General features: G+C 43.9%; 1 protein-coding gene across 1 annotated transcript in view; it reads left to right on the forward strand.

The window, feature by feature from the left end:
• Positions 1-1,369: 1,369 nt before the first annotated feature.
• Positions 1,370-12,479, forward strand: part of PAPSS1 (3'-phosphoadenosine 5'-phosphosulfate synthase 1) — a 103,085-nt gene continuing 91,975 nt past the window's right edge. Inside the window, 1 exon segment of the mRNA XM_027061997.2 lies at positions 1,370-1,548. Coding sequence (XP_026917798.1) covers positions 1,489-1,548 — 60 coding nt within the window. The 5' untranslated portion in view covers positions 1,370-1,488.

The raw sequence follows: 12,479 nt of genomic DNA on the forward strand, positions 1-12,479 counted from the left end.
GTCTCTGTCCCTGCCCCGCTTTTTGAGAACTGAGAATTATATCGAAATTCAATTCTATATACAGACTTCAAATTAAACACCCCTTAGAAAAAGCTACAGGGAACCAATGAATTGACATTTTATATGGTCAAGTAAACAAGGTTGGATTTAAAATTTTATAAGTACCACTCTGACAGCAATTCAAAAATGGAGTAACATGCGTGTGAGCAGCAGCCGCACAGGTGGAGGGTGCTCAGTTAAGGGGATTAGTTGTGATTCATCTTGGATAGGGGGAAGGCCTAACAAACGACAGTAACAGTGGGGGAAATAGACTGATTTGCTAGTTATTGAGAAGCAGTACCCTCAGGTCTTAGTGATTGAAGATGATGTGGTGGGCGGCGTGTGGGAGGGGGCAGGTGCAGAGTACTATTTCTGTGCCTGCGGCAAGCTTTGGAAAAGCCCTTAGAATGGATGGTGGGGGAGTAACTCGTGGAGGAAGTCCTCCCCCCCGCCCCCATTTTCCTGTGAACTGGTCCTATAATAATTAGGTGAATTTGAGACTGTCCTGCACAGGTGGGCAGTCTACCCTTTGGTAACCAGCAGCCCTCCCTAAGCCTGGAATTCAGTCCTCTAAGACTTTTCGGAAAAACTAATAATATAGGGGCACTTTTGGCCTAGCGGTTGAGAATTACTGGACAGAAATCTCCTGATATGAAGCGAAGTCTCCAAGTGGGGAAGGAAGCACCTTGCAGATGACCGCTAATCCCAGTCGAGATACTAATTATTGATGACCAAGGAAGGGGCATTGACTGTTTCTTGAAGTTACGCGTTGAGCAGAATTTTAAAGCCACCAAGCGGAACGTGTGGAAAATAAGCTGTTCAGTAAATCATTTCTTCCTTTTGCCAGGCTGGAAAATCCCTTTTTAAATGTGGCCAGGGTGACAAGGATACAGAATGGGCAGACAGAAGACTGGTGGCCGCGCTTATGGAGGAAAAGTCAGAGGGGCAGGAGACTCCATCAATGTCTCTTTCCAGCCAGCATCAGCTGCAGGGAGCCAAGAACCTCCCTTGCCCTTCCGTGGGTGGCCCGCGCCTGGGACTTGGCTCCAACCTCAGCGCCTGCGCAGCACAAGGCGTCAAGCCCGGGAGAGGCCAGGAAACTTCCACGACTACCTTCCCAGGCCCCGCCCCTTCCTCAGAATCAAGAGGGAGGAGCGTCGTGCGCGCTCGCACCGTTGCAAGCGCCAAAGCCCCACCCCCAGCTCCTGCCTAAGGTTCTGGCCCGCCGCTTCGCCCCTCCCCACATACCTCTGCTCCAGATCCATTTCGGAGGCGCAACCAACGCGCCACGCAGTAGGAGGTACGAGCACGAGCCCGTGCGTACGTAAGCGCGCGCCGACTCGGGCGCAAGGAGGCCCCGCCTTTTCGTCCTGCCCCGCCCCCGTCGGCCTCTCCTCCGGCTACTCTCCTGGCGTTTAGGATCCCGGCACCCGCGCGCGCTCTGCAGCTATGGAGGTACCTGGGAGCCTGTGCAAGAAAGTCAAGCTGAGCAATAATGCGCAGAACTGGGTGAGTCGGGGCAGAGAAGCGAAGGAGGCTCTGGGAGGCTCTGGTTGCAGCTCGTTCCGGAGCCGCTCCTTCCCTCCCGCCTCCTCTGCATCCTCCCTGGAGCTCGGGGGATGGTACCCGAGGCCCGCGGCGCCTTCCAGCTGGGGCGGTGGGGGGTGCCAGACGGGCTGGCGCGGCGGGGGTCTCGAGCTGGGCTCTGTGTGCGGTCCGACCCACCCTTCGTGGGAAGAATGCTCCCTTACCGTGCTCCTCGACTCAGATGAGACCTCGCAGAAGATCTTTCGGGAATGAGCTGACGGCTACGGAAGCGTGCACCCCCGACGGGGGATGCTTCCCGCATCTCTTGGAGTGGCCAGAAGGTCTGCAGAGGAGGCGAAGGCGGGCGCATTTTCATTGCGTTCGTGGTTTTCCTTGGCTCTGCCAGTGCATTTATCCCAGGTTTGGATCCATCGCCACGTCTTTCCATTTGCGAGTTTCAGTGTGAAGGGAGAGTACCCAACAATGTGGCCATTCATGAGTTGAGACTGCTCTGAACTGAGGTTCTTTGTGGCTCAGTATTAAATCGGAATGTTTGACAAATAACTTGGAGTTTTAAGGACTCGATTCCTGGAGACAGTAAGGTATGGGTAGACTAATGGTTTATAACGTTTAGCAAGGACTGCCAATTGGATTTGATGGTTAAGTGCTGTGTCCTCAGGAGGTTGTTTCCTTCCTTATTTCTTTGATGAGAAACAGCCTTAAGATATTGTAAGTATAGAGCAGATTGAGGTGGGGGAGGGGGAGGTGGTGTCCAACTTTGGAGTCAGGAAAGGCGCTGGTTTTAAGTTTAGATAGGTTTTTATTTCACAGTACAATCCGATCATGAGGTTTAATTTTAAATGCAACCTCGTAAATCATCATTAACCTTGATGAGTTAAAAAAAAAAAAGCCATTTCAGGCAAATATTCATTTGATGTGAGTTTATCATATCTGCTGTTACTTAAGATTCTCACCTGATTCCTTTCTTCTTTTAATTATTTAATCTTATGTGATAAGGAGGGAAAGGAATAAAAGGTGAAGTAGAACATTGGAAAAAGCACTGGACTACTGGCCTGGTCTCTGGTTCCAGCTTTGCCATTTAGTAGCTGAGTGAACTTGAGGAAAAACATTCTATTTCTTTAACCCTTAGCTGTCTTAACAAGGGTGTAATAGTGTGCACTTCTCTAGGTTGTTTCGAGGAGCAAAGAAGATAATGAATTTGAAAGCGCAGCGAAACCACTACCATGTAACTTGGTGTGGCTCTTGCACCTCATGGTGTTTTTCAGTTCGTGAAATAAGGTTGGCTAAATTAGGGTATTTACAGATGATTTCATTTACACCGTCCATAATTTATTTTTTAACTGTTTGCCAAATAGGTGTTCATTCTTTGTAGAGACCTTTGCCACTGATGGAGAAGATGAAAAATGAGGGACTCCATGCTTTCCGGCCAGGTGCTCATGGCCTGGTTGGAGCTGGAAGTGGCATTTGCCAGGTGATGAGTATTTCAGACCACAGTGACTAGTGCAAGACCTGTTTTATCGCAGTTTAGAAGGGAGATTAGTTTATCCTAAATGTTTGGGGAAAGTTTATGGAGGAGAAATGTGCCCAGATTTGTGAGGCAGAGAGGAACTGTATGAATAAAGGCTGGAAATAAGAATTAATAATAATACTATTTTTTATAGAAACAAGGAAACCTTGTTTAACCACTCTGGAGAATTTTTACCGAGGAGTGGAGAGAAGTTTGAATGGGTAGGGTGGGGCTAGGTTATGCAGTTGTTAATGTTGGCTCAGTTAAGACTTGATTCCTTGGGAGATTTTTGGTGAGGCTAGAATTTTTAATTTTCTGGGCCTTATAAGTCTTTTTTTGCCCCAATAGAGAACATCCGTCATATTTTCCTTTCACATACTGAAGTCAGCTGATACACACAAGTGTGAAGAACCCATACTCCTTTAAAGTTTCCATCACATGATGAAATTGGATTTCCAGGAAGGTTGGGCTACTGAGGAAATTAGATACTGTTAGAGCCTAGATGTGGAAGTCTTAGAAAACAGATAGGGTTATAGTGAGGTCTAAATGAACTAATAGATTTAGAGCGTGCTGGTACATGAACACTGTTTAAGTTGTTCTTGGTATTGATTTATCCGATGCGAGGGTGCAAAGGGCCGGGTTAAAGCGCCTGTGGGAATAGCAGAATAGGTGCATTAAAAACACACAAGGAAGAGTAAGAAGGAGCTGACTAACTAGAATTAGGGAATGAAAGAGGGAGGCGTGTTAAAAGTTGGATCCTGAGGTTTTAATCTTGAGAAATGGGGAGAAAAGTTGTGCCGTGCTGGGAAATTGGGAAGTAGGCTGGAGGCTGGGGTAATGCTGATAAAAGTTAAACACTGAAGGAGAATTTACTGTGTGCCCAATACAGTTTTAAATGTCTTACTTAAGTTAACTTACTGAATTTTTGCAAATTTCTGAAGTGGATATCATGAGAGATAGTCATTTAAAGCTGCCTGGGCTCAAATCTGGGCTCTGCTCTTTACTAACCACATAACCTTTGGCTAGTCACTTGATTTCCCTGTGCTCACCTGTAAAATGGAAGCGTTGGTCTCACTGGGATGTTGTGAAGATTTAAAGGAGCTAATATATGAGAAATGCTTACAGTGCCTGGCATATAGTAAATGTGTATAGTTCTTATTTTTACAGTTATCCCATTTATTACAAGTAGTATTTCCATATTATAGATGAAGAAACTGAGGCACAGCGATGTCATAGAGTTTCTTAGTGGTGGATCCAATTTTAAGCATGCTGCACACGCGAGACAGCTTTTAGTAGATATGCTCTCCATAGGAATATAGTGAGAGCCACATAATGTAGTTGAAAATTTTCTAGAGGGTCCATTGAAGAAAAAAGAAACAGGTTGAAATATATTTGATTAATGTCTTTTATTTAACCCAACATATTTAAAAGTCATTTCAACATAAATGTAACTTCAATACTATCATAACATAAAATTACTAAGGTATATTACTTAAGGGTGTATTTTATACTTACACATCTCAATTCAGACTAGCCTCATTTCGAATACTCAGTAGGGACACGTGGACAACATGATAGGGACTGAGGTGGGTTAAGATTGGAAATAAAGATTTGATGATTAAATTTGAGTTAGAGAATGAAGAGAAAAATGAGAGACTAAGTCCTAAGCTTTGGGTAGTATCTCCTGTGAAGGAACAGGTAAGAGAAGGGGCTTCATGAGAGCTAGGAAAGACCTAGGAAAATATAATGTTCTGGCATTGGGGAGCATTATTTAGTATTAGAGGGAGATGTCTCCATACATCTACAAGAATGGTTAAAGAGAAATCAGGAATAAACTTGCTTTGTTAGCTTCCTCATACCTCAGTCTGACAAAGGATCAGATGTAATGCATTTCATTCTCCATCTGACTGAACCTTTCTATACTGAAACCAGCTTTTTTCTTTTTTTTTCTTTTTTTAGGTTTGTTTATTTTGAGAGAGACACAGACAGTGTGAGTGGGGGAGGGGCGGGGGGGGAGAGAGAATCCCACGCAGGCTCCACGTTCAGTGCAGAGTCTGACATGGGGCTCAAATTCGTGTAACTGTGAGATCATGACCTGAGCCGAAACCAAGAGGACACTTAACCGATTGAGCCACCCAGACGCCCCAATGTGGGACTAGCTTTTATCTGCCCTTAGGAGTGTGTGAGTTGGGCTGAGGGAGATGTGGGGCACTCAGTTCAGGTCCAGGGGTTACTCACCCCTTTGGTAGAATCATGTTGGGTTGAATTCCTTGCTTGGACCTGCCTTACTGGGGAGTTGGAGCCTCCAGCCCACGGAGTGGTCTGACATTCAGAAGCAACCTGTAGTCTCATTCTGGTTTGCCTTTCCATACCCCTATCTCCTGCTACTCCCCAAATTTCTATAGCTCCATATCTCCAGCCCCAACTTTTCTTCTGTACCTTTCATCCTCATGGTTTTACACAAGCCTTTCCTTGTGCCTGGGCTGCATGTTAACCTTTGTCACTTCCTAGAATCTTCGCAGAGTTGTGGGCTTGTTTATCATACAGTGGCCCTCCCTCCTGTGTGCGCACACTCTTACACATTGCTGAATTGGGTATGCACCCCTGTATTATGTTGCATGCTGCCACTATCACGTATTATGTAGTGATATTTCATTACAGATGTTTTGTGTCTACACTGAGCTTCTCATATAACAAGATGGGGATAAGGAATATGGTACATAGTAAGCTTGGGTGCTTCAGACATTAAAATCCTTAGATAACATTAATATCTCTGCACAGCTTTAGAGAATATGCTTCATATGTGGTAGGATTCAGATTATAGTTTTGTCACCACCTGTGTGATCTTGGGCATGTTACCGTAATACGTTTGTGCCTCATCCTCAAAGGTAATAATGTGAATAATAAGATACAGCTTATGGTGGACCTATATCTCCACTAGGAGATAGTGCATATCTCCTAGGGTTATAGTGGGGTTTATTTTTTTAAGTTTATTTATTTTGAAGGGGTGCCTGGATGTCTCAGTTGGCTAAGCAGCTGACTTCAGCTCAGGTCATGATCTCGCGGTCTGTGGGTTTGAGTCCTGCGTCGAGCTCTGTGCTGACAGCTCAGAGCCTGGAACCTGCTTCCGATTCTGTGTTTCCCTCTCTCTCTGCCCCTCCCCTGCTTGCTCTCTGTCTCTCTTTCAAAAATAATAATAAACATTATAAAAATTTTTTTTTACAGTTTATTTATTTTGAGAGAGTGTGCACATGCACACATGAGCGAGGGAGAGGCAGAGGGGGGACCCTAAGCAGGGTCTGTGCTGTCAGCACAGAGCCCCGTAGGGGTGGGAGTGGGGGTAGCTCCATGTAACAAACCGTGAGATTGCAACCTGAGCCAAGATCAAGAGTTGGATGCCTAACCAACTGCGCCACCCAGGTGCTGCTGTAGTGAGGTTTAAGTAAGTCAGTATATTTGAAACACTATAGTGATACCTGGCACATGAACAATATTTAAGGTGGTGTTCTTATTTTTTATTATTAATTTTTATTTTTTTGGGGGGGGGAGGAGGGACAGAGAGAGAGAGAAAATCTTAAGCAGGTTCCACGCCCAGTATGGAGTCCCATGTGGGGCTTGATCTCGCAACTGTGAGATCATGACCTGAGCCGAAATCAAGAGTCAGATGCTTAACTGACTGAGCCACCCAGGTGCCCCCTTGTTATTATTTATTCATCAAATATTTAACACCTACTCTGTGTGTGCCTTTGTTCTAGGTGCTAGGGATGCAGTAGTAAAAAGACAGAGAAGGTATTGTATTCTACCTGGGAAAGAGTTAATTAAAAAGCAAACAAATAAATGAATGAGATAATTCTCCCTTTTACCAGTTCTACCTTTTTTGAGCAGTTTGTCCCATACACTGTTAGATGCCTTTCACAGCAGGCCAGTACCTCATTCTGGATTTTGGAGGAGACTGAGGTGGAACAGAACAGAAACACGCATGCAGAACACCCAGCTTATGAAGGGCCGAGGCAGAGGCCAATATTTTCATTCTTCAGAGCATTGGCCTGGCCATGGTCAGGGGCAGCTATTGATCTGCTGCTGGAAAAATTGCCTGAAGAAGAAGGAAAGCTGGATTTCCACCAAGAATGTACTCTTACGAATGTTGACTAACAACAATAACAAGAACGATAACAAGGTCTGGCTCTGTGTTGTCGAATCTGATAGCTGCTAGCCACCTGTGGCAACCTAAATTTAGTTAAAATTAGTAAAGTAAGAGATTCTTTTCCTTAGCTGCACTAGCCACATTTCAGGCACTCCACTGCCTAGTGGCCAGTGTATCGGACAGTACAGTATAGAAGATTTTCATCATCTCAGAAAGTTGTATTGACAGGGCATGTCTAGATAGTAACTTTGGGGTGGCTGCCAGCATTTCTTCTACTCTCTGTGTATTTATGTATTCATGTATTCATTTTTACTCTCTTTCCGGGGCAAGAAATTTTGAGAGCTAGTGGCTACTTTGGAATCCTAGTTCTGGGTGATTCTGTAGCCCTGGCTTCTGGCATGATACCTGGCAGTATTAGCTTCCCCCTCAGCATACTTGTGTCTCTACATGTGAATTGGGAAATAAACTTTCCCAGCCTGAGCTCTGTTACATTGAATTTTGAGAAGTAGTTCTCTACTCTAGTGGCTCTCAACCAGATAAGATTTTGCCACTTCCAAGGGGGTGTTTGGCAGTATCTGCAGACATTTTTGATTGTTAGCATGTGCCTGTGCTGGGGGTGCTTCTGGCATCTGTTGGATAGAAGCCAGAGATGCTACTAAACATCTGACAGTGCACAGAATGGCTCCCACAACAAAGAATTATCTGGTTCAAGGAGTCGTTATTGCTGAAGCTGAGAGACCCTGTTTCTCCGCTTTGTTTTGGGTAAGAAAAAGGGAAAGGAAATTGCATAGCTCTGATATGCAAAATTAGGAATTTAAAGTAAGATCCAGTTGATAATAACATTTTCTTATTCACCAGCTTGGAAGTTACCATCTTTTGCTCTTTTTTTTTGTATGTTTATTTTTGAGAGAGCACACACGTGTGCACGCACACCAGTGGGGGAAGGGCAGAGGGAGAGGGAGACACAGATTCCGAAGCAGGTTCCAGGCTCTGAGCTGTCAGCACAGAGCCCCCGCATGGGGCTCGAACTCACCATGAGATCATGACCTGAGCTGAAGTCGGACGCTTAAAATCCTCAACTCTGAATTGTTTTGAAAGCAAGTTACTAAGTAATGTAAATGAAGAGAATAACTTTTTTTCTTTTTTGGTATTTACCTAAGTGGTAATTATTTCTGTGAAATGTCCTTTTCTAAGGATATAATTCCTTAGTGAGTTTTAACCAATAAAAATAGTGGGAATGTTAGACATTATGTATAGAAGTCCAGTTTCAATTTAAATGAATGTAGCCATTGTTCTGTGTCTTCTTTCTAGTTTCCTTGATGTTTGCATCCTTTCTCTGTCTTTATCTCTCGTATGTTTAAGTTTTTTTTAGTATATTCAGAGTTGTACAACTATGTTTAAGTTTTTTTTTTAGTATATTCAGAGTTGTACAACCATCACCAGTGTCTAATTTTAGAACATTTTTTCACCTCAAAAAGAAATCGTGTACCCACGAGCAGTCATTCCCCTTCCCACCTCTTCCTTTCTCTCTAGTTCCTGACAGTCCATAATGTTTTCTGTCTCTGGATTTTCCTATTCCAAATTTTCCTATAAATGGAATCCTACAACATATGGCTTACTGCATCTGGCTTCTTTAACTTCGTATAATGTTTCCAAGGTTCATCCATGTTGTAGCCTGTTATCAGTACTTCATTCCTTTAGGTGGTTGAATCATGTTCCATTTTATGGATATATAACACATTTGGTTTATCCATTCATCAGGTGATGGACATTTGAGTTTCTGTTCTTTGGCTTTTATGGGTGATGCTGTTGTGAACATTTGTGTCCATGGTTTTTGTGTACTCTCACATCGTTTTAGTAGTTAATATCAACATCTGAGGTAGACGTTAGTGTATTTTTGTCTGTCCAGCTTCTGAACTCCCTTCGTATGTATTGGGAATGCCCCACTGTCACTATGGTGGGAGATGCAGGGGTCTGTCATGGCGTAATGATTTCTTTATTTACAGTTTGTCTCCTTACCTGAAGTGTTATCTTATCCCCAGTATCTAGAAGGGATCAATGACTAAAATAGACTTAGATTCGTTTCTGACTTCTAGGAATCTTAGAGCTGGGCTTTCTACCTGGAGGTCATCCTAGGGCCCTTCCATTAAAGGTACCGACATTTTGAAATTTTGATTCAATATGTAAATGTTGCTTAATCTTTAAAACAGACTAGTTGGGTACTTATGATGTATATACAGAGTGCATGCATGGTAGTTGATGGCAATCAGATAAGCCTCCTAGGGACTTAGTTTTGATTCAGGAGGTCTGGGGGAGAGCCTGAGATTCACTTCCTGATGAGCAACATCATTCCAGTGTTGCTGTGCAGCATGTTTTGGAATCTCACGGTGTTAAGTATAGTATTTTCAAGTTTTCTCAGCCTCCAGCAATGTATGATCTTCACTTTTGCTGTTTGCCTTTGGCTTGTTAATGTTCAGAAGATTAATTCCACTTGTGAGTAACTAAACTAAGTTATCAGTGACTGTGAACTAAAGGTTTCTTCTTTTTTTTTTTTTATTTTTCAATGTTCATTTATTTTTGAGAGACAGGGAGAGACAGAGCATGAGCATGAGTGAGGGAGGGGCAGAGAGAGAGGGAGACACAGAATCTGAAGTAGGCTCTAGGCTCTGAGCTGCCAGCACAGAGCCCGATATGGGGCTCAAACCCACGAACCGTGAGATCATGACCTGAGTGTAAGTCGGATGCTTAACCCACCAAGCCACACGGCGCCCCAAGGTTTCTTCTTTTTTGTATGTACTCTGCCATGTCTTCACTTTATTCACATGTTACGCTACCATCTCTCCATAGTATGTCTTGAGACGTGAAAGAAACATGACTGTTACCATTTCAGAGATTCCCTTGACAGGGAAAAATCTGTTATAAGATGGCCGACAGGACTGATCGGGGAACTCCAGTCCCTCCAGCCTGAAGACTCCCCTTCTGGGTTCTTCTTCCCACCCTGCTTGCTGCCACTGGCACCAAATTACTACTAATGAGGAATGCAGAAGTAACAGACTATAAATTGTCCCCTCTGTTGATGCTCTGGGCTGAGACCTCTGGAGGGTGATCTCTGAGCCCACTGGTCTAAAATAAACCTCTTGCCTTCCAAGATCTCCGAGTGCCGCTTGGTTCTTCTGCCGGGTGATCCAGACCAGTTTCCGTAACGCCCTTTCAGGAATACACTGTTTAGCAGTCAGCTTAAGGCGGGTGGTGGGATGGATGATAGATGTCGAGTCCAGAATTATACTTGTTATTTGGTATATGCTCATTGCTTTTACACATTCCACTTAAAAAGGCAGAGTTGCTCATAAAGTCATGATAAACTCCTAAGGCATAAAATTCTCCAAATGGCATCATAGGAGTTCATTTGTCCCATAGGGAAGTGGACAAAATAATAAAACCGCCCATGTGGAAATTAAGGACGGTCAAAAAAGGCACCCTGGGCCACTTGTGTGCATCATGACAGAAGTGTGTCAAATGTGTAGAAAATGTGCACCACGATTGTCAGAGGCCATGTGAAGTTAGCCTGGTAACAGGACTGAGAGTTGTTTAGCCCTACGTGTTGAAAGTGAATAAATTCTGTTGAAATGAATCATCCCAGTTCTGCTAGACTTTAAGATTGCTGAATGTTGGTCTTCATTGGCACGTTAGGCAGGGAAAACAAATCATACCTTAAAATAAGTGCCTTATATCTAACTTTTACTGAGCACTGACTAGGCACAAGAGAAGAGTTGGAACGTTGGGGGAAATACAAAGAACTGCAGCTCCCTGCGCTTGACCTACCCACCCAAGGAAGTCAAAACATATGCACATAGAAAGACACCTGAAAGTATAAAACGGTCTCTCAAGAACAGTCAAACCATATAGGGGGTAAATGTTACAGGGACTGCCTGGGTGCACACACCAGGCCACATAAATATTTCTGCAAACCACCCAGACGATTAGGAAGGAAACCATAAACCTGATTTCTCTGTCCTGTGGATAGAAGCTAGGCCCTGGAAGACTGAGCAGGAATGTAGAATCAGAAGGAAACGACTCACTCTTGGCCCTTAGTGAGTCACTAATGTCATTTCTTGTGGGTGTAATTGGGGGAAGGATTTGGCCAGCGGGAGGGTGGAAAAGAAGGGACGGGGAACTAGGAGATTGCATGTGGGAGTGGCCTTTAGGTTCTTAGTAAAGTTCAGGCGTAATTCCACCTCCTTTCTATTCCAGTAGTTTAAGAAAAGTGTTCTTTAATTTACTCTGAGAAACTGGGAGGTAGGAGATTGTGGCAGAGCTTTTTCTTTTTAAGATTGTTTTGTAATATGAGAAAGATCAAACATCCATAAACAATAAGCGTCCTTAGACTGCCGTCCCTGCTGCCAGAATTTTTTTAAATGTGGGAGGCAAGAAACCCTGAGGTAACATTCTTTTCTAGTGATTAAAACAGACAATCTCTGCTTATCCTATATTTTCTCCCAGCCACATCCTCAGTGGTTGGTTTATAGCTTCTCAGGTAATTTTATACATTGTACTCCATTTAAAAAGAAAGCAGGAGGTATTTTACAGGGCCAGAATGAATTAAAATTCATTAGATACATGTTTCTTCTTGCCCCAAACCGAAATAACATGGAACAAATCCCAAAGCAAAATGACCTGAGTCAAACAGGTTTTGCAGCTGACTTGTGTAGCACCCCCCCCCCCCCCCCCCCCCCCCCCCCCGCTTCTCCCCAGGCAGCCTGGCTGGGGGCTGAAACTAGTGACCTCTGGGTAGAGGTGTCCCTCCTCAAGAGATGAGGATATCTGTGTGGGGAACCTTGTTTTTGTTTAAGATCTTGGAAATGTGGAGCTGGAAAGTTATGTTTGCTTCATTAGTTTATTGAAGAGAAATAAGTCGGGTGGCCCATATTATAATTTTTCATAAGTGATTATTGAACATGTATAATATAATTTTATTGGAAATCCATCTGTTAATGAGACGATTAGTGGGTGAGGGGTGTGACTCTTGTGGTGTACTTATTAAAAAGAATTGGCAGATTGTCCCTTTGGCCTCAGAGGATTTTCCACAATGAGTGATGGTAGGACCCAGAAGGGCAGAGATGCCTTTGTCTGGTGCATTAGGAGTACCTGCACCGTTGGCGGGGAAGTGGGAAGAGAGACCTGGCGCCTCGGGCAGACCGTTTTTAGAAGAGAGTACATCTGGAAGTTGAAGATCTGGATAGA

The sequence above is a fragment of the Acinonyx jubatus genome, chromosome B1, assembly GCF_027475565.1.
Source record: "Acinonyx jubatus isolate Ajub_Pintada_27869175 chromosome B1, VMU_Ajub_asm_v1.0, whole genome shotgun sequence".
NCBI lineage: Eukaryota > Metazoa > Chordata > Mammalia > Carnivora > Felidae > Acinonyx > Acinonyx jubatus.